This window comes from Lagenorhynchus albirostris, chromosome 11 (assembly GCF_949774975.1).
Source record: "Lagenorhynchus albirostris chromosome 11, mLagAlb1.1, whole genome shotgun sequence".
NCBI classification, from domain to species: Eukaryota; Metazoa; Chordata; class Mammalia; order Artiodactyla; family Delphinidae; genus Lagenorhynchus; species Lagenorhynchus albirostris.
The window spans coordinates 101270123-101291782 of NC_083105.1; the positions used below are offsets into that span (position 1 = coordinate 101270123).

At 57.1% G+C, this 21660-nt stretch overlaps 1 protein-coding gene across 1 annotated transcript in view; it reads right to left on the reverse strand.

Moving 5' to 3' along the window:
* Positions 1–3223: 3223 nt before the first annotated feature.
* Positions 3224–21660, reverse strand: part of SLC6A13 (solute carrier family 6 member 13) — a 32589-nt gene continuing 14152 nt past the window's right edge. Inside the window, exons 5-16 of the mRNA XM_060164356.1 lie at positions 20634–20774; positions 17040–17124; positions 16274–16406; positions 15323–15457; positions 9329–9432; positions 8387–8511; positions 6734–6846; positions 6367–6504; positions 5584–5686; positions 5004–5104; positions 3778–3948; positions 3224–3483 (exon numbers count right to left, since the gene is read on the reverse strand). Coding sequence (XP_060020339.1) covers positions 3376–3483; positions 3778–3948; positions 5004–5104; positions 5584–5686; positions 6367–6504; positions 6734–6846; positions 8387–8511; positions 9329–9432; positions 15323–15457; positions 16274–16406; positions 17040–17124; positions 20634–20774 — 1457 coding nt within the window. The 3' untranslated portion in view covers positions 3224–3375. The remainder of the gene's footprint in view (positions 3484–3777; positions 3949–5003; positions 5105–5583; positions 5687–6366; positions 6505–6733; positions 6847–8386; positions 8512–9328; positions 9433–15322; positions 15458–16273; positions 16407–17039; positions 17125–20633; positions 20775–21660) is intronic.

Sequence of the window (21660 nt, forward strand, 5' to 3'; positions counted from 1 at the left end):
ATGGATGGATGCAACTTGAGGGGAATTTTGATTTCAGTCTTCCCTATTCTGAAAGGGCATTGCTCTCCCAGAAACAGGGGATAGACTAGGGCTTGGAAGGACTCATGTCTTGCTTTTCTTGGACAAAACTGCTGGTGCTGAGCAGGACTCTCAGGCCACAGGATGCAGGTTCTTTTAGCTCCGCCTCTCTCCTGCCTCCTAGCAAAAATGCTTAGTTAATAAATGTGTAGCCTTCTTTCTGGGGCCTAATGCAACCTGATGCCTGTGGCTGGGGAATCCAGGGGGCAGCAAGGATGTCACTGAGCTCTTTCTGGGCTTTTCTGTTTCATTGGCAGCCCAATGCAGAGGTGGGGGGAGGGTGGAATCATGGAAAATAGGATGGATTTGCTTGAAATATGTCCCCAAGGCAGCTGTGCCTACACCCTCCACTGGGCTCTAACAACACTGACGTAAATACTACTATTCCCATTTTATAGAGGAGCAAATTAAGGATCGGAGCGATGAACTTGCCCAAGGTCACAGAGCACATAGACCCAAACCAGGCCTGCCAGCCTCCGTAAAGGGGTACGCCTGGCAGACTGTGGTGTCTGGGTCTATGCACATTCATCTGAGGAGAGTGAGGCACTGTGTGTGCGCACATGTGGATCTGAGACCTGGGTGTGATCTGAACACGGTCTGAGGTCTGAGGCTCCACGGCAGCCTGACGGGTTCAGTGCCCCCTCCGTGGCTCCCCAATCCCCACGGGCTCCAGTCCTAACTCTCCGGGTACCGCTGCGCTCCTCTCTCCTTCCAGCTATCGCTTGACCTGAGGCTCTATGCCTGCCTCACAAGAACCTTGAAGTGTAGGAGTTGTTAGCCCATTTTACAGATGAGAAAATTCGGGTGAATAGAAGCTAAATGATGTGTCCTAAGGTCTTCTTCTCTGACAGGTGTGGCCTCTAGACAAAGGGCTCCCCTTCCTTTTCTGTCTTCTTCCTCTGGGACCTGCAGGATCTGAATCTGCCCTTCCAAGCAGAGCTCCAGTAGAGGGGACAGAAAGCGGCCCCGCCCCCACTACCCCTTTGAGGGGGCAAAGCCACGTCTGGGTATTCCTGCTGCCGTTCCCTGACGTGACCCCTGGCTTTTAGAGCAGGTCCCGATCAGCCCTCCCCCCACTGGTCTCATGACCTCACCGTTGGGCTCTCACACCCGTGACCCCATCCAGCCCTACAACAAACCCGTGTGTGGGCGGGGTGCCCAGTGTTACCTCCATCTGCAAAAAAGGAAGACCTGAATTCCACCAAGAAACACAGCAGGTCCGAGGCCGCTGACGACCAGAAGCTGTGCCTCCTGCCAGAGGGTTACTTTCACACCGTACCGCACCGTCAGCGAAGCTCCGAAATAGGGTTCAAACCACCGTGACTGAACTGCTCACCCCCCTCCCTGGGCCTAGCAGATCCCTGCAACTTTGCTAGGATGGAGAGAGAGACATACCTCAGCCTCAGAACAGCCTTCCCAGACCCCCAACCCTAGACCCTCAGGATCCTTCCCACGCCCACTTATTCCTTCTGAGACCTTGCTTCTCTCCACAGCGTTTGTCATCCTTTGTCCTTCAAGAGATGTATCTGTCTTTGCTCCTCGTGAATCCTGAGCACAGCACCATGCAGTAGGTGTCCTGGAAATGTCCTCAGACGGGTGGAGACGCCAGGTGTGGGACCTCGAGGCCCACACGTTTCTCTAGCAGACTTATTTCTTCCGTCTTAGGACTGCCTTGCTCCTGGCACACTGGGGGGTGCCCAGCCACTGTCCGGGAAGGAACCGCCAAGGCCAACACACAGCAGGGCTGCTGTCACCGATTTTAATAAACTCTCCCAACGGCGAAGAATCAAAACCTGAAGACTTCGGTGCATTTTCCCATTAACTGACTCGTAAGAAAATCGCCCAGGAAATGCCCTGCACCTCCCAGGAACAGCTCGGGAAGAAGAGCTACATGAACAGAGGTGGGGACACAGGAAGACATGCGGGGGGAAGAGCTGCTGTGTGTCCCCGCTCCCCCGTGGGCCCCGGACACACGCGCCCGCTCCAGCTCCAGGCACCTGCCCAGAGCCAGGCTGCGGCGCACGCCTGTGGGAGCCGGGGGCGGGGGGCGGGGGCGCCAAGGCCAGACCCGCTGACCCCGACGTCGCACAGGCTCTGCCTCCCACCTGGCTCCTCTCTGGGCGCATCTGCGCGCTCAGGCCCCGCAGCCGAGCGGAGGTCCCCGCGGTGCGCCGCCATCGTGGCCGCGCCGGGGCTGCCGCATCCGCATCTATCCATGTTCCTTCCGAGCGGAGCAGCGTGGTGGTCCCGAGGCAGCGGCTCCCTCTTCTGGCCCAGCCGGGTAGTGCCCTGCTCCGCCCGCGGTCCCTGCTGTCCCGCTCTCTTACCCCTGACACCAAGCCCCTGGCGGGCGCACACAGTTTCGACAGGCGAGGTCAAGGCAAGGAGACGGCAGGGGAAATCGGGCAGGAAGAAGCCCAGCCGCTCTCCTCCTCCTTCCTCCAGCGGGGGCTCAGGTGCCTCCTCCTTCTCCCCTCCATCGCCTTTTTTTTTTTTTTAATTAACTGATTTATTTATTTTTGGCTGCGTTGGGTCTTCGTTGCTGTGCACGGGCTTTCTCTAGTTGTGGCGAGCGGGGGCTACTCTTTGCTGTGGTGCACGGGCTTCTCATTGCGGTGGCTTCTCTTGTTGCTGAGCACAGGCTCTAGGCGCGTGGGCTTCAGTAGCTGTGGCACGAGGGCTCAGTAGTTGTGGCTCACAGGGTCTAGAGCGCAGGCTCAGTAGTTGTGGCTCGCGGTTTCTAGAGCGCAGGCTCAGTATTTGTGGTGCACGGGCTTAGTTGCTCCGCGGCATGTGGGATCTTCCCGGACCAGGGCTCGAAGCCGTGTCCCCTGCATCGGCAGGCGGACTCTTAACCACTGCGCCACCAGGGAAGTCCCTAAAAGCCCCACTTTAAAGTGAGGAGGTGGGCAAGGCAGCAAGGCGGGGGTGGGTCGGGGCAGAAACCAAGCGGAACTGCTAGCAGCTGGTGGGAAGAACGTGGATTTAATGGAATGAAGGGCGCCAAACAGAGCTCTCCCGCCCCGCCCCCGCCTGCAGCCTCACCCCACCTCCCAAGGCCCCTCTCAAAGGGGATGCTCTTGATCCTGGCCTTTCACACCTGTCCAGCCACCCCTGGAGCAGGGAAGTTGGGGTGGGAGATGCCCAGCTCAGAGGTGGATTCCAGCATGTCCCCTCTTATCTTGTCTACCCCGGGTGGTGCGGGGCAGAGAAGCACAGCAGGGCTGCTTCTGTGCCTTCCTTCTGCAACTGTCCCCACAGCCAGGCTCACTGGCCCCTCGTCCCAGGGCCTGCCCCCTAGCAGTGAGACTCCAGTTCCGACGTCCTGGGCGTGGCCGGGGCAGAGGGTTCCGCTCGGGCCCGCTGGGGCAGGTCCTCAGCTGGGCACATGAGCTGGCGAACTCTCTGCAAGCAGAGTGGAGGGGTCCGTCATGAGCCGGAGAGGGGGCAAGTCTGCCAGCGTCCCTCATCACGGCCTCCCAGAGGTGCCAAACCTGCTGTCCAGGTGCCAACACCCTAACCACAGTGGTGTCTTGGAGGCATCCTGTCTCTTCCTGGGACTGCTCAGCACTCCCTCTGGCCCCACACCAGGGTCCCTGGCCCTCCTGTGTACCAGCTGCTACCCAGGCAGGCAGCCACCTGCCAGCAAGGGGGCCCCAGCTCGTCCTCCGACTGCTTTCCTCCCCACCAGCTCCCTACCTCTCTGAAAGAGCCCTTGAGGGTGCTGAGTTTGTAGCAGCTCCAGGCGGGAATGCAGATCATGGAGGAGAGAGCCAGGAGCCAGCCCAGGGCATCGCCCCACCACGGGTACAGGTACTTCTTGTTGTAGGTCAGTGGGGTGTACTTGATCAGGGAGGACAGGAAGGTGGCCTGAGGGTGAGAGAAGAGACGCGGCTGGGGGAGCATGGGTCCCCCCGACCAGCTGGGCCAGTCTGCCTCCGAACTCCATCCACATCTGCTCAAAATCCACACCCCCAGGAGGTACTTCCGGGGCACCCACCCTGTCCCTCCAGGGCCCCCGTGCCCCTGGGCATCCTCAACTGGGACATGGCTCTGTGCCTGGCCGTGAGGACCTGGAGGGCAGGGGTCATGCCTGGGTCGCCCCGGCCTCATCATACTTGGCACACAGGGGGTGCTGCTGACACAGGTAAAGCCGGAGCAGCAGCGCTTAGCGGCTCAGGGCCAGACTCCGGAGCCAAGCTGCCTGGGCTTGAGCCCCAGCTCTCGGCCACCTTCCAGCTTGGGCGAACTGCTTAACCTCTGGGGCTTCCGTTTCACCTGAAAAGTGGATATAATGGTAATTCTTACTTCATGGGGTTCTTGTGAGGATTGACTGGGTTAAACGCGTAAAGCATTTGGTACCCGGCAGGAAGTAAGTGCTCTGGAACTGCTACTGTTATCTCGGTGCTTATCGGTATTGTGCTCAGCAGCCCGAAGCACCTGCCACATTAGACTCACACCTTGGGATTGAGTCTGACAGCTCTGGCCCTCAGTTTATCCTTCTGTGAAACGGAAAGGAAGAATCTATCCTGCCGGCATTTTCTAGAACCCAACAGGAGGATGAATGAAACTTTTAAATGATTTTCAATGCCCACGGATAAGTACCTTCTAGGGCTATGGCCCGTCTACCCTTCTGCTCTACCATCTCTCTCCCTTCATCTGGCTTTCCTCCCGGAGGTCATCGTTTTTTTGTTTTTTTCTTTCTTTTTTTTTTTTGCGGTACACGGGCCTCTCACTGCTGTGGCCTCTCCCGCTGCGGAGCACAGGCTCCGGACGCGCAGGCTCAGCGGCCATGGATCACGGGCACAGCCGCTCCGCGGCATGCGGGATCTTCCCGGACCGGGGCACGAACCCGCGTCCCCTGCATCGGCAGGTGGACTCTCAAACACTGCGCCACCAGGGAAGCCCCCCGGAGGTTATCTTACTGTGCACACAGCCGGTGTGAGGAAGAGCCAACAGTATTTGATAAGGGGCCATGGCCTGTACCCAATCATGTCTTCAATGTTGTCATAGAAGCGCCCGGCACCTGCCACGAAGAAGAGAAGGAAGGGGGAGAAAGGACATCCTTTCGCATCCAAAGCATCAGGATGGGGACCACACCAACCAGGAAGGGCAAGGACAGTCTGTAAAAGACATCGTGGCTGTCTTCTCCAATCCCTGCTGGGAGCAGAGCCTTCCCCGGATGGAATTCGTAGGCATAAACAGCAGTGGGAAGAACCTGGCTTAGGCAAAGGCAGGAACTTTCTGGTGATCAAGGTTGTTAAAGGCTAAAAAGCTCTGGGTAGGATGGGACACGGGCCCACCTGGGTGGCCCGGGAGCAGCCAGCACCAGGAGGGTGGACAAGGCCGCCTCTGGAGGGCTTTTCCAATGGTAGCAATGTAGGTAGGATTCTTGAGATGTTTGAGGTTGGGAGGGAGAGAAGTCTGAGGAGAAGGTGGGTGTGAGCAGTGAGGTCTCTCTTTTGTCCGAGGGCCCTGGGCAGGACCACGGGAAGAGTCACTCACCGTAGGCCCACGCCACACAGAGGGACTCAAAGATGGCCACGAACAGGAGGCACGTGCCACTGGCTGCGTAGTAGTCAAAGAGCTGAAACACGTACATACCGCCCTGCCCGGGAGGAGAGAGACAGAACTTTAGCCAGAGGAAACAGGCACCCTCGGGGCACGGAGCAGAGGTGGGGAGGGTCACAGGAGACAGAGACTAAGGGACAGTGTAGTTTGTAAGCTGTAAAGCACTCGGCAGACATGGGACAATAATAATGTTTGATTATTGTTTTTGGAAGGAAGATGCATGAGAGAGCCCTTGTTAGCTCACCCCTGAGAACACGCAGGGGGGGACCCAAAAGTCCAGGACAGCGTGCATTTTGGGCAGAGGGTCAGAATAGGGGCCGCCACGGGTGTCATCAGGCTGATGAGCTCCATCCCCCTCCTCCCCTGAGACATCACTCAGAATGTCACCCACCCCAGGGCTCCCTTTCTGCCTTTGAAGTCTGTCCCTGGAACGTGGGTCAGCTGCCTGGGAACTCATGGGATCTTGCTGGAGAGGCGATTCTTCCCAGCCCAACATGTCTATACCTCTCAGCTTCCGTGGAGGCAAAGCACCCCTCCGCCACGCCCAGAGCCAGGTGCTCAGTGCTTCCTGGGGTGGGAAGGGGCCCCCGGGCCCCAAAGCCCAGAAGGCGGTGACCTGAAACTACAGCAGCCTGCCCCCCCCCCCGCCAGGTGGCAGTCACCCACCTGGGCTCTCCTCCTCGCCGGGCCCCACCTGCAAGCCGCCCAGCCCCTCACCTCTGTGAGCATGACGAGCCCGACGAGGAAGGAGGTGACAGACACCCCCAGGATGAGGACCTCCCTCCGGTTCTTCTTGCGGAATACACCGGGGTACATGTCCACCAGCGCCGTCACCAGGCTTTCCACGCACACGAACTGGACGAGAGGGCGAAGAACTGGAGGACAAGAGCCCTCGCGAGAAGCTCCGTCAACCAGCTGGTGCCTCGCTCCTGGGGCAGCCCTGCCAGCCTCCTGCCAGCCCCGGAGCGGACCCCCCCTCCAAAGCTCCTTTGTTCTCGGACAGGGCATCGCGCCTGACACTCGCCCAGCCCCCAGGCCACACACACCACCGTCCCTCGGGCTCTGAGCGGCCACCTCTCGATACCTGGCTATCCAGTCCCAGGAGGACGACCATGAAGAAGAAGCAGCAGGCCCAGAGGGGCGAGAAAGGCAGCATCACCACAGCCCGGGGGTAGGCGATGAAGGCCAGACCAGGGCCTGCGGCGGGGAGAGAGGGACACGGCCCAGTGCCACCCCAAGGTGGGCTTCCCAGTGTGGGACACGGGACAGCAGAAGCCCAGAGCTACTCCCCTGCACCGTCCCCACCCAGGAGAAGCCACCCAACCCTGACCCGGTCCCCAGTCTCCAGCGCATCGCCCACTGTTTTCTCACTGGCAGCAACAGAACCTGAAGGCTGTGAGCATTCTACGGGATATGCAAAGAGAAGAGGACGGGGGTCCGTCACCTGCATTCCTGTAAGTTCTGCCTCACATCCTGAGGGCTCACTCTCCAGACCTACTGCCCCCAAACCAGAGCTGTCAAACTTACAAAGAGCTTGGGGGCCAGGCAGGCCGCGGATTGTGAAGCTGCCCCAGCGTAAAAGGAGGGAGCGGCGGACCTGGAGCCGTCCTGCCCCCTAAGGCAAGCGCTGTGTGGTTTCCGTAAAGTTCCAAAGAAAATACCTCCAAGACTAGACTGGGTCTGGGGCCACCGCTGGCCACCGCTGCTCCCCGAGCCTTTTCTGTCGCCCCACAGCAAGTGAGCTGGCGTGAGTTTCAGAATACCCACGACACACATCCTCTCAAACACCCTGCTGCCCTCAGCTGGCTCAAACGGCAGGAACAGGTCACATGCCAGCGCCGGGTCCTCGATAGGAAGCTTCGTTTGAAAGGAAGGGTATGACCGAGGGACCCGGGACAGTGGTCAGCTCCTCCGCCCGTCTCCCAGCTGCTGGGACCCGCCCCACGCACCAGCGGACACACGGCACCGAGCCTGGCACAGGGCTGTGCTTCGTAAAAGAGAAACACCATCGTTCTTAACAAGAACCAGCGACGTCAGCTTCCCGTTGCTCGGCACCCTGTGTGACGGGGGGAGCTTGTGAACCCCACGATCAAAATCATCTTGTTACAGGTGTAAGTGGGTGGCCCACAGGCGTGGGGGGCGAGCAAGGCAAACACCGGCCGCTTACCCAGACGGGGGATCCGTCTGTGATTTTATTTAAAAGCAAGAGCAGCACCGCGTGGTGGGAAGGCAGGCACTTAGAGGAGGAGACTCCACGTGCCGGGAGTTAACTTACCTCTGAGACACACGCTAAGGGGAACGAGACACGGCAGGATGCATGACAATGTATACAGCACGTTATCACTTGGTTGTTACGAGGTGTAAGAGACAGAAACCGTAATACGGACGCGTGTTTGAACGTGTACGTACAGATGTGTGTGTATTCTTTTTCTCATAAAAGCCTAAACTATTTCTGGAAGTAAAACCATGAACCTGGTAACACTGGTTGCTTCCAGGGTGAGGAGCTGGAGGCCAGGGTGCAGGGGACAGTGTTCTCTGCACACCCGTTCGCCTTTTGAAGCTGGAATTGCTGTTTAAGTCCATCCCAGGTCTCCCCAGGACGCAGCCACTGAGAGGTCACCCCCAGTGTAGGTGACAATAGGAATGCCTGCAGATCCAGGCGGGCTGGTGAAGGTTCAAACAAAGCTCACAGAGTCCCCTGCCTTAGGCCCCCCGCACCCCCCAAAACACCACCCACCTGACTCGGCCACCTCAGAGATGGGCACCCCCTGCTCCTGGGACATGAAGCCCAGGATGGAGAAGATGGCAAACCCGGCCACGAAGCTGGTGCCGCTGTTGAGGAAGCAGAGGGCGATGCAGTCCCTGCAGGCGGGGCGGGGAGGTGGGGACAGGAGGGTCAGAGGGGCAGCCAGCACCTCAGGCCGGGACGCAGGAACCCCAGGTGACGCCGCCGGCCTGGCAGGGGCAGAGGGAACCCAAGGGTCTGGTTCTGTCCCCTCAACTCCATGGGCTCAGACTTGGACTAAACCCACGGTCATCCTGCAAGAATGAGACCCTAAGGAAGTAACAGAATCTAAACATTACCCATGGCCACACAGCTCCCCTTTCCCATCACGCTGCCACTGCGCCTCCTGGGACACTACCCCTGTGACCCCGCGCATGCCGGTACGTTAATGGAGAGCAGAGGGGCACGGAGAACCCAAGCAACAGGTGCTCTGTACTCACCTAAATTCAATTTTGAAATGCATGATGTGATTTTGTTTAGCTAATACTAAAACTGGCTTAAATTCTCTGACGTGAGCCAGGTGGGCCCGAGGGAACCACAGGGAGGGGATTCAGTGTTTGCTGGGGCGCAGGTACAGAGCACACAGGACCAGGCTCTGTATGACGTCACTCCCGAGCTGGGTTGCTTGCACACCTGTGCCCACTGCCCTCTACATTAGCCCCAGGCTGGGCCCTGCTGGGGGTTCCCGGCCACCCATCACCGTCCCGTCCTGGGGGAAGCAATCCCTCGCCCGAGCTGCCACTGGCTCCTCTCACCACCTGGCAGCCCTGGGGGTTGGAAAATGGCGTGAAGGCAGGTGGGGCGTAGGGAAACCCACAAGCTGGCGCACCCTCAAATCTCCCCTGCTCTAGCATACCTGGAGGGATAGGCACTCAGGCCCTGCCCCCCGCTCACCTGTAGCAGTTGTTGTGGTACTTGTTGTAGCTGCCCAGGGCCGTCAGGCACCCTAGGCAGATGGCGAAGGAGAAGAAGATCTGGGTGCCTGCGTCCATCCACACCTATGCAGGGAAAAGACGAGAAAGCTGTGCCTCAGGGGAGCCAGGCTGTCTGGGCTCCACGGACCACACAGGCCTACAGCCAAGCCAGGCACAGGATGGCAGACCCCTGCCCTCAGCCCGCGCAGGCAGCCCCGCGGCCATGCTATTCCGATGCGCTCGACTTCCCGGGCCCCTAGATGGAGTTTCTCGGGCACCCCCAGGATGGCACGGGCATCAGGCATTGGAGAAAGACTGAAGGACCCACGATGGAGGCCGACGAGCTGGTGCTCTAGAACCGAGTGGGGCCTGGCCCGTCTTTTCTGTAATGGAAACAAAGCCCAGGGCTCTACCTCCACGTCCCCCACCCCAGGTCCCCCGGCAGCGTGCCGAGATTGGAAGGATCCCAGCGACAGGCTTTGCGGGGATGCGGGTCCTTTGCGTCAGCGCCTTCACGGGCACGTAGCTTTGCCCCTTGCGCCTCAACATCCTCTGCAAAACAGGAAGAGCGAGCCCCAGGTCACGAGGCGTCAAGAGGATGGACAGAAGTCATCTGTGAAGAGCTTTGTACTCCCTGGGGGGAAGATAGCTCTCCAGCTAAACATAGGGTATGGCTGTGCTTGTTATTATCTCAGCTGGCTGGCCCAGCCTGTGCATGTTATGATTTAGATTTAACAGCTAGAATAACATCCCAAAGGGAAAGAAGATCAAGGAGAACGGGACTTGCAGCGCTGCAGACCCAAGGAGGTGGGGTCCTGCGGCCACAGACCCTCCCCGGGCACCTCCTGCCTTCAGGGGACCTGAGCACCAAACCGTGGCCGCGGACATCGCCAGGCTGGTGTCCTAACACTTTTGGGTCCGCGTTTCTTGTCTCATGTCCGCCCTCCTCGTGAGCCCCCAAACAGGCCCCCGCTCTTCCACTAAAATCGGGCTCGCAGGGCCCACGGGCACCAAAGCCTCAGCTGCTTCTGTGTACAGCTCCTCGGCCCCTACCTGTTCCCTCCCCACACCCCTAACCGTCGTGACCACCCCTAACCTCCCTCCTCTCTCACCACTCACCCCCCCAAATGCCCACTCTCCTCGGCATTGCGGTGCGTCTGAGGGAACCCATGCCAGCCGACAGCATCAGAACGCAGACTCCTCAGCCAGCATCCCCGGGTGAGACCCTGAACTAGGCCTAGAGGAGAACCCGGAAACCTGTATTGTTTCAAAGCTTCCTGGGCGACCCTAATGACCAGTCAGATGTGGGGATCCCTGCCTTCCAGCCCCTGAGAACTGGCATCCACCCGGGCACTCGTTCCTCCTGCTCTCCCTCCACTTCTGCAGGGATGGGGACAGAGCGGGAAAGAGGGTGAGGACAGGGGGAGACTGTCTCTAACCTTCTGCCCCTCCTGCCCATGGGGACCCCCATCCCCAGGCTATGAGGGAGGCAGGAGCTGCCACCAGGGACAGGGTGTCCGGGGCAGGAAGCACAGAGGAAGACCCCAAGGGAGGAGCCAGGGCCAGCAAGGAAATAGGCAAGGTCGAAAACACCAAGGGGAGCGTCTTTAAACCTCAGGAAAAATGATCATGGGGAAAGAAGAGGGGGTCTCGGAAGCTGGAGAAAGAAAGGGCAGGAATGAAAGGAGAGAAGCTGAGGACAGGCCACAAAACTCCGAGGACGCCCCGGACCGAGGACGTGCCTCGGGGAGCCTGGTTGTTCCTTTGCAACGTCTCAAATCCTTTCCTCTTCTAAATCTGCCCCAGACTCTGCGAGGAGAGTCCTCCCAGGAAGACCCAGTGGCCTCTGGTCTGAAGGTCACTGTTCCTTTTTGTTCATTATCGCAGCCCCAAGTGCGGGTTGCTGTGGCAAGAGGTTCTAAGGTTGTACAGGAAGGATCCCACCAGGCTGGGATGGAGGGCCGGGGAGGTGTCTCCAGGCCGGTTATCCAGGACGCAGCCCCGGACCTGCCCAGCCTCGGGCCCCCGAGGCCTACTCCCCGTGCCTGGCGGGGCCCAGGCTACAGCCTGACCCGCCGTCCACGCAGGAAACTCTGTTTCCTCGGAGATGTTCCGTGGCTGCGCACGTGCAGATCCCACGGTTAGGAAGTGTTGCAGACTTGGGCTTGGGAAGCAGAAACAAGAAAAACTGTGACTTGGCAGGTCACCTCGCCCAGAGGGGGAGAGACTAAGACCGAGTTGGGAGGAGAGGTTGAGGAGAACGGAGGAAAAGGCAGCAGGAGGCCTGAGAGCTCAGAGTGCGGGGCTCAGACTGGCTGGAGGCTAGCGAGCCGGCTCCTCGCAGCTGCTCCTGCCCGGCCTGCTGGGGCGGGAGAGCCGCGGGGCCGCGGGAAGGGCCGGAGGACAGCAGGGCAAGCCATTCTCTACCCCCCACAGGCGACCTGCCACGTGCCCTGTCCGCGAGCCCTGGTTTCGGGAACAAAGCTCCAGGGTGTGTCTGGCTGGCGCAGAAGACTGCCCAACAGTACAAGCGAAAAGCGCTTCAGGGAGTGTGGGCTAAAGAGAGGTCTTGGAGGGGCGACAGAGGAAGAGAGGATTTCTAGAAGGTCCAGGAAAGATGTTTTCAACCTGAGTCCAACCCCAAGGACTATTACATTTTCTATTTTCAGGAAGGCAATCGTATGTAAGCCTGGGCTTTAGAGTCAAACTGAACTGAGTTCAGTTCCTAACTCTGTTAATAACTAGCTGTGTGATCTTAGGCAAATCACTTAACCTCTCTGAACCTCACTTTTCTCATCAGGAAAATGGGTATAATAACAAGTAAAATAACAAATGGGTATATTAAGAAATAGAATGGGTAAAATAACAAATAAAAATAATGTATGTAAAATGCCTAACACATAAAGAAATATTAGTTCCCTATCCCACTTCAGAATTAATTCTAGAATAATAAAAATCAACTCTTAAAACTAATCATTCATATTCTTTGGGAAATGTATATCATGGTGATTAAGGCAGAAGACGACTTGGGATGAAACCCAAGCTCCCCCTCCATGCTTGTTTCGTAGTTTGGGGCAAATTTCTTAACTTTTCTAAGCTCCAACTTCTTCATCTGTAAAATGAGGCTACACCTAACTCGTGGGATTAGTGTGAGGACTAAACTGTCTTGTGCTCTTAGGGAAGGGCCTGGCAGACAGTAAGCACATAATACACGTGTCAGCTATTGGCCTATTTGTCGTTGCTGTTATTTTAAAGAAGCAACTCACCTTCCAGTAATAATAAGGTCCCATAGGTTTCAATGCACGACATCAAAATGAAAAGACTCGTTCTAATCAATGGCTCCAACCTCCTTCCCTAAATAAACCCTTCCTTAGAGAGCTTAAGGTAGAGGTTTCAGGTGTTCAACAAGGACTCTCTGGACACCTCGTCCCCAGCCCCTGTCCTTATCGATCTACCAAAGTGCAGTGGAACAAAGGGTCAGGGTGAGGGAAAGAAAAAGCGCCAGGACCCAGCACACGCTGCACCAGCGGAGTCTCCCGGGGCCACTCCGCAGTGGGAAAGAGACGGCGCTGGGGGCGCCGGGTGAGGCAGCAATCCCCCAGCGCACAGCAGCCTGGCCAACGAGATAAACTCAGCAGTGTCTCCGCCTGGCTTCCGCTCCAGACGGAGAGCTTGGCCGAGAAAGGCACTCTGGTCTTTGTGCTGCAGGAATTTTGCAGCTTTCTCAAGTGCCAGGCAAATGCAGGTTGGCATTGGCACACTTCCTGGGGAGCGCCAGCTACTTCCCATTAGGGCTCTGGCGGGGGGCATCCCGCCCTGCAGAGGCTGCTCTGCTCACTGACAGAAAGGTGGGCTTCAGCAGGAGGCCAGGACCAGCCATTAGGAAGTCTGCTCGGAAGCTCAGGACCAAGCCTGGCTCTTGGAACGTCTCCCTCCCTGGGCTCAGAGGATTCTGAAGGCATCGCTGCCTGCACAGCCTGCAGCTGCCCAGGTTGGAAGGATGGTGTCCTGGAGAGAAGCCTGAAAGAGGTCTTATTCCCTGCAGTAACCCAGACACAGAATTACGGCCTTTTAACTCTCAGAGTTGAAGGCGCTCTGGTCCACCTTCTTCATATTTGCCGGCAGCTATTACGTAGCAAACGTTACACCTAGAACATACCTGGCACAAAATGGACGCTCGATAAATCTTTGCTGAATGAATGAGCTGCGAGAGAAACAAAGACGAGCAGACAGGACCGTAAAACCTGTGGGACTTGTCACCATGCAGACCTGGATTCCAGGTGCAGGTGTGCGGATGGAAAGTTCTTTAAGCTCTCTAGGTCTTAATTTCCTGTCTATAAGATGGGGATACCTCACTGGTCAGCGGTGAGGATTAGCTGAAATAATGTATGTGACCCTCTTAACAATGCCAGGGCCATAGCGGACGCTCAGCAGTTGTTAGCTAAAAAGCTGGTCAGGACAAACAGAGCATCGATCACAGAAGCCATAGGTCAGTTCCAGAGACGCTGGACCCTCTCTCCCTTTCTTCTTTCATTCTACCTGCCTGTCTCCCAGCCTGATCTCCAGGAGAAGGCGGCTTGCGGCTCAGCCACCGGTTCACACCACTGCCCCAGAACCGCAGCGGCTCCCTCCGGCGTGAGGGATCCAAGCCGAACCCACCACCGGCCTCCGAGGCCTCGCCCAGCTCTGCTGCCCCGCAACCTCCTGCTTGCTGCCTGCATTCCACCACGGCACTCTGGGTCCCGGCCTGCCGTTCCTTCCACGTGATCTTGGGCCCTGTCTGCTCATCTGTGCAGCGAGAAGTTTGCAGAGATGACGTTGGGGTTTTCTAGCTTCAGCAGCTGCGGTCCTACAGTTTAGCTCCGAGGCCCGACTGCAGCCCTTGGGTCCACGGGGAGACGAGGTGGCTGCCCCTGTGTCTCTATCTGTCTCAGAAACGGGGACGGGAGGGTGAGCTCCCATCCCACCGGATGTCGTGGGGAAAGAGCCCGGGCCGAGGCTGGGGAGGCTTCCGGGCTCGAGTGGTCTGCTGCTTCTGGGAGCTCTGGCAGCCGCAGGACTCAGGATGGAAGAGCTCGTAATTCATCCGGGGGTGCTGGGAGGCTTGAGAAGAGCCACCCCAAATTCTGCACAAGGGGAGCCACTGCCTTCGTGGGAACGGTCCCCGCCTCGGAGGGAGCTGGGGGGCTGTTGCCTCCTCTGTTGCCCCCTCTCACCTCTCAGCCGCTGCCTTACTATAGAAACGTACGAAAAGCCGTTCGATTTCTGGTTTGCTCTGAGCTGGGCGTCCCTTTCAGGGGCACAGCCCTTCCAGCCCAGGAGGAGGCCTCGGGAGGTGACCTCTGTCAGGGAAGCGGGCTCAGGCCACAGCCGGGCCGGGCGGGGCTCTGGGCTGTGCTCACCCGTGGCCTCTCCGCCCCCGGCCCCCTCCTGGCTTTGCTGGCCTTCAGAACGTCTGCCAAAGGGAAGACGAGACCCCGGCAGAGGCTTCTCAGTGCAGGCCCTGCCGTCCAGACCCTCGTCATTAGACAGCCCCCTCCCGGAGGGTGGACCCTGAAGGAAGGGCCGGGGGCCTCTGGACAGCACACAGGAAACTCAGCACCACCAGCCAGCTGGCCCTGGGAGGCTCTGGGGGCTGTGGCCAGGAGCGGGCGTTGTGGGCAGAGGGCGGGCCAGAGGGGCCAGTGGAGGGTCAGGAGAGAGAGAGGCTGCTCGAAATGAAAGGAGACACCCAGAGGGGATGGGAGGTAGTGGAAGGGGAGAGCCTGGGGGAAAGGCTGTTAGGACGCATTTACAGCCCCCCAGAAACACTACAAAACACCACGAGGGCCTCAGGGCCCCTGGGTTCCCTGGCAGCTGTGAACCCAGGAGGGGGACATGCGTGGAGACACCCCCCTCAGCGTGGATGCCTGGGGTTGTCCAGGAGCAGAGATGCCCAGCTGAGCACAGGGACGGCCCCGTCTGTGCGTCTTACCTGGGGGTCCCACAGACGCGTGAGGTTTGGGTACAGGTAAAACTGAATTCCTTGGGCGGCCCCAGGCAGCGTCACCCCTCGAATCAACAGGACCACCAGCATGAGGTAAGGGAAGGTGGCTGTGAAGTACACCACCTGGCCAAGGGGCAGAGGAGAAGGTAAGGAACTGGGGCAGCCAGCAGCGGGGGGACAGGGAGGGGGCAGGCGGAGGAGCCGCCAAGCCCACGGCAGAGGTCACCCCTTCTGCGCCCTCCCGCTCCCCCCACAGCTGGTCAGCACTCAGCCTTCAGCCCTCCCCCCTCCCTCTGTCTCCTGCTGAGTGACTGAGCGAACTTAGGCACGCTCCCAGCAAGAAGCTTAGAACAGTGGCAAGGGTCGTCAGGGACAAGAAGCTCTGTCACACATGACCCCTGTCCCCACAGAGCTCACAAGCTTAGCACAACCGGGCAGCCAGCTTAGGAGGGAAGCCTGGTCAGAGGCCGCCAGGGCGGGAGTCCAGGAGAACTCGGGATGCCCTCATGCACTCCAGGGCAGCGAGTCTCCCCAGGGTCTCGGGGTGGCTGACAGTCGTGTTGAGATTAATAGTCATGACGGAATTGCTTTCCCAAAGAACAGCTGTATGAAACGGGGAGCCGTGAACCGTGTTCAGTCTGCGGTGTGCCCACACGCATGGTGCATTCCAAGATCAGACTCCTCCCCACGTGTCCCTCCTGCCTCTCTCTCTCTGTCCTCTCTCTCTCTCCCCTATTCCAGTTCCCCAAATACCAGAAGGACATACCACTGAATCCAGGAAAGGCACAGAATCAAGCAAGAGAGACATGTGAACTCCTCGTGGGGTCATTCCCTCCCATCCCCGACTAGGTACAACTTGGGGAACCCCTGGGTGGCTGAGCCCCCGGGGGAGCAGGGTGGCCCAGGGAAGGGAGGGGCCTGGGGCCCTCGAACACAGACCTTGCCCGTGGACTTGACGCCCTTCCAGATGCAGAAGTAGCAGACGACCCAGGCAAGCAGGAGGCAGAGGGCCAGCTCCCAGCGCAGGGCCCCCAGGTGCTGGATGCCGTCCGAGATCTTCAGGACCCGCCTCCTGGGGAGAGAAGGGTGAGCGACTGCACCTGTGCCGCCGGCCTCAGCTTGGGCAGCGGAGCCGGGCTTCCGGCTCTGGTCCGAAAGCTTGTCGGCTCCTTTACCCTGATCCATGAGGCTCTGCTTAGCCCAGAGATGGGAGTAGACAGAGAGGAGGCAAAGACAAACTGTTCCCAGGCGGGTTTGCTCTGGCAGGCTGAGGACCAGTTTAACCCGGAGAAGGGGGTGCGAACACGTATTTTCTCAACCGGAGGGTTAGGATGCTTTGATATGAGGAACCATGTCTCCGGTGAATGCCAATATTTCGGGGAGGGGCAGTAGAAGCAACACACATGCAGCCGCAGGGGAGGGCGGACCCACATGGCGGGCGGGGGTGGGAGGGGTGGGGGTGGGGGTGGGAGGGGTGGGGGTGGGGGTGGGGGCGGGGAGCGACGCAGGCCCAGCGTGAGGAGAGCCTCGGGAAGAGTCCTGCCCTAACCACAAATACAGGCACGGTGGGAAAAAGCCACTCGGGTGACGGCGCCACCAAAGGAGGAGGCAGAAACTCGTCCCCTGCAGCCCGTGGGGTCCCCAGCCCCGCGCCCGTCTATGGGACACGCCGCCCACACTGCGATGGCGCAGGGGCCTCACTTACTCCCAGAACTCGATGACGGGAGAGGTGGCGTTCTCAGAGCTCACGTTCACGGAGCTGCTGGCCCGCTGGAACTCCACGCAGTGCTCTGCCGGGGGTCCAGGGCGGGGCGGGGAGCGAGAGAAACATCACTGGCCAGTATGTAACATGAGCAGAGAGTGGGGCGAAATTTCAGGAGACTGGGAAGCACGGTATCTGGGCTGAAGGTGCCTAAACAAAACAGCCTCATAATAAAACACAAAACGAAACACATAATGACCTCAACAAAGCCACTGCACCCTCTCCCACTTCTCCGGGGTGGAGCCGGGGCGGGGGTGGGTGGGTGTAGCACATTCTCATTAAAGCACCATCAGGCGGCCTCAGGAAAGATGCTTTGCACGCCATCAGCTTCAAACATACGAACATTTCTGGGCCACTGTCCTGTAGAGAGTGGCCTTTGAGGAACAATAAAGATGCCTTCTGGGGAAGTGATGTAGCTGAGGGCTAAGAGCACAGGTACAGATCAGAAGACTGACTCTGGCTTGAATCCCTGCCTCCCTCTGGTTATTCGCTGTGTGGCTTTCTAACTCACTTCCGTGGTCTCTAAATGTACACGAGGGGACTTCCCTGGTGGCGCAGTGATTGGGAATCTGCCTGCCAATGCAGGGGACGTGGGTGCGATCCCCGGTCTGGGAAGATCCCACATGCCGTGGAGCAACGAAGCCCGTGTGCCACAACTAATGAGCCTGTGCTCTAGAGCCCGCGAGCCACAACTACTGAGCCCATGCACCTAGAGCCTGTGCTCTGCAACAAGAGAAGCCACTGCAATGAGAAGCCCGAGCACCGAAACGACAACCCAACGTAGCCAAAAATAAATAAATAAATAAATTTAAATAAATAAATGTACATGAGAAGATCCCAGTGTAGGACTGATAAGCGGAGACTGCCCGGCACTCCATAAATAGTGGCTTTTAATTACCCGTCTACGACTATGGACTTTTCACAAAGTGTTCACACTCTTCTTTACGTTTTATTAGGACAGTAATCCTGGGAAATATCAATAAAGACAGAGAGCGTTTCCCCACTGTGCACACACGAAAGCTGATCTTCTTAGAAATGGCCCGGCATCGCTTGTCTGTGATGACATGAAGGCTGGGATCCAGCTCAGCAAATTGTGTATGTTCCACCTTCAGAAAATCTGGGATCTGACTCTTCCCGTTACAGGTATGAGCACCAGTCTGGTGCAGGTCACCACGGCTCCCGGCTCCCTGATGGGCCCAGTTTCTGCTCTTGCCTCCAGAGTCAAATCTCCAGAGAGCAGCCAGAGAGGCTTTGCTCAAACTTCAGTCATGTCATGGCTCTGTCATGTCCCAGTTCAGAAACCTCCAAAGGGTTTCCCATCACACTCAGAGAAAGAAGCCCAAACCTCATCATGGCCTCCAAGGCCCCATTCCATCCACCCCTCTCCTACTGCCCCGCCCCCGCTCACCTGCTCCGGCCACACCTGCCCTGCTGCCCCCTGGATGCCACCCCACTTCTGCACTGCTGCTTCTCCTACCTAGTGTCTGCCTCCACACGCCCTCCTCCTTCAGAGCATGACCCAGCATCACCTTCTTAGAGATGCCTTCCCCGATGACCCTATTTAAAATTACACCCCACCCCTAAGATTCCCAGTCTCTCCTCCCCGTTTAGTTTTCTGCACAGCAGTGCCTCTAGCATGCCACATGGGATGCACTGATTTTGTTTCTGGTCTGTCTTCTGCCGCTAGAATGAAAGCCACGAGGGTAGGAGCTCTGTTTCTGCACCTTGCATGTCCCCGGTACTTGGAACAGAGCCTGGGGTAGAGCCAGGGCTCCACACACATCTGCCGAACCACGGGATATTAGCGGAGCCCCCTCTCCTCCAAACCAAGTCACTTTCCTTGAAGCCTCAGCACACCCAAAAGGGCTGTTCCTTCTGGACAGGATGGGATGTCCTGTGCTACTCAAGACGCTAGGCTCCGAGGACTCCAGACTCACCAGGAGAAATGCCCAAAATGTCACGGAGCCAAAGCCCTGGGTATTGAGTTTGCCTCAGAGATGCTCCCCCTGCCAAGTCAGCCAGAAGCACACAGGCCTGATGATGGCCTGAGGCCAAGCCCCTGGGCACCAGAAAGGCAGAAACTTTCTACAAGAGGAACTGCACTGAGACCTGGATAAAATCCCCATCTGAGAAGCCGGCAGGGCGGATTTTAGTGCAGAGAGAGAGAGAGAGAGAGAGAGAGAGAGAGAGAGAGAGAGACGAGGGAGGGAGGGAAGCAGGAAGGAAGGCAGGAAGGAAAGAAGGGGGAAGGAAGAAAAAACACATAATAAAGAAAATAATAGAATAAAACAGATTTTAAAAACTTGATTCATTCCATGAATATTTTTTGAGAGCTCATGATGCTAAGTACAAAAGGTGTAGAGATGAAGACACCATTTTTGCCCTCAAGATCTTGCAACAAACAGAGGAAAAGCGGGGTGAGTGCCACAGTCAAGGGCCGGGGCCAGTGTAGGCACTAGCAGACACACTTGAGAAGAACCTAGCAGATCTTGGGGTGTCAGGGGCGGTACCTCCAAGATTTGACTTTTCACTTGACAAGTAGTGGGACAAAGTGGTGACAAGGGAATGAAAGCCTGGAGAGACAGCATCAAATATGAGGGCGAGGGGGCCTTGAACACCAGGATAAACGTGCAAAACCACTTCCCTGGCAAGTGAATAAAAGATTCACACTCTAGCTCAGAACTGAGTAACTTATCTGAACAAGAAAAGGTTCATCACGGCACAGGTAGGACCTCACTGACAGGCACGAGAGGTGTTTGGACATTGGGAGCAGGACAGTGTCCACCTGCGCGGTCCAACAGGGCAGTGACCGGCCACGTGTGGCTATTTACATTAAATTAATTTAAATTAAATAAAAACTTTAAAATTCAGGTCCTCACACGCACTAGCCATGTTTCAAGTACTCGATAGCGCATGTGGCCAGTGGCTACCGCATCAGAGTACAAAGCACATTTCCTCACCACAGATAGTTCTTTTGGAAAGCACTACCCTAGAAATTTTTAATTTGTATTTTTAATTGAACATTTTCTTTCAATTCATTAGACTTAGTAGTTCTATCGCCATAGAGGCTCTTGTCTTAAAAGAAAATCATGGGAGAAAATTACTTGCTATGGTAAATTATACTGATGCCATACAAAACAGCTTATCCCTGGTTAAATCCACATGACTTGGGAGTTGGAAAGGCCTAAAATAGTATCAGAAAGAAGACATGAAGAATAAATAAATGAGAAAACAATATATCCATATATCAAACTAACCACGTTTCAAATCAAAACCCATAAAGGGCTAAAATGCACAAAAAGAAGTCAGTTCTATCTTCATAATAACGTTGATTCAACACATGAATTTTTTGAAAAAGTCTGTGATCTTTTTCCTGTGATGCTGGTGGACTCTCGCTCTTATCTTTGACATTAGACCTCTGTCACCTCCTTGGCAGATTTCTAGCATGTCCCAGGTGAAGGATGGGGCCTGGGGACCAGGATATGGGGACAATCCCTCTCCTGGTCACCGCAGCAGAGCAGGTGGAGGTGACCTCACCTGTGTTCCAGTCGTGGCGGCAGCTCCCCCAGGGCAGGTCGATGGTGAAGCTGCTGAAGAGGTAGAAGAGGGCCCAGGCCAGGACGATGATGTAGTAGATGTTGAGGAGGATGACGATGGTCTGGGAGGCATAGCCGATACCTGGGCGGAGACACACGGGGCTGGGGACACGGGGCAGGTTTCTGGCTCCGCCCACCCCTGCTCAGGAGAGGGTCTGTGCTCCCCTGTGAGTGTCCTGAGACACGGGGTATGGGGTCTGGGCTCCTGGCTCGCTGCCCCCTCCCGTCGTGCAGCACCCCCAGGCCAGGCCGGGCTTCCTCCCGTCTCCTGCTGCCCTGCCCCGCTGCCTGTACACTCTCATCTGTATGCTGCAAGTTCACTGATTCTAAGCTATCTTACAAATGTACAAGGCTAACTCCGAGATTCCAACAGCTAATGTTCCCTGGAATTCTATATTTCTGAAATGTAAAAACACGCGTTAAGGGACTTCCCTGGTGGCGCAGTGGTTAAGAATCCGCCTGCCAACGCAGGGGACACGGGTGTGAGCCCTGGTCCGGGAAGATCCCACATGCTGTGGAGCAACTAAGCCCATGCGCCACAACTACTGAGCCTGCGCTCTAGAGCCCGCAAACTACAACTGAGCCCGCGAACCACAACTACTGAAGCCCACGCGCCTAGAGCCCGTGCTCCACAACAAGAGAAGCCACTGCAATGAGAAGCCCGTGCACCGCAACGAGGAGTAGTCCCCACTCGCTGCAACTAGAGAAAGCCTGCACGCAGCAACGGAGACCCAATGCAACCAAAAAATAAAACTAAAAAAAAAACACGCGTTAAAAGCAGGAAGAGACAGTTCACAGAGGAGCACACACACACAGGCAATGAACATCCTCACAACACACTCATCCTCCCTAATAATCGTAGGTGTGCAAAATGAAAAATGATGAGCTACCATTCTGCACCTGCAACACTAGTGAACATGTTTACAAACGATATAACTCAGTGATTTCCAAACTTGTCCACATAGTAG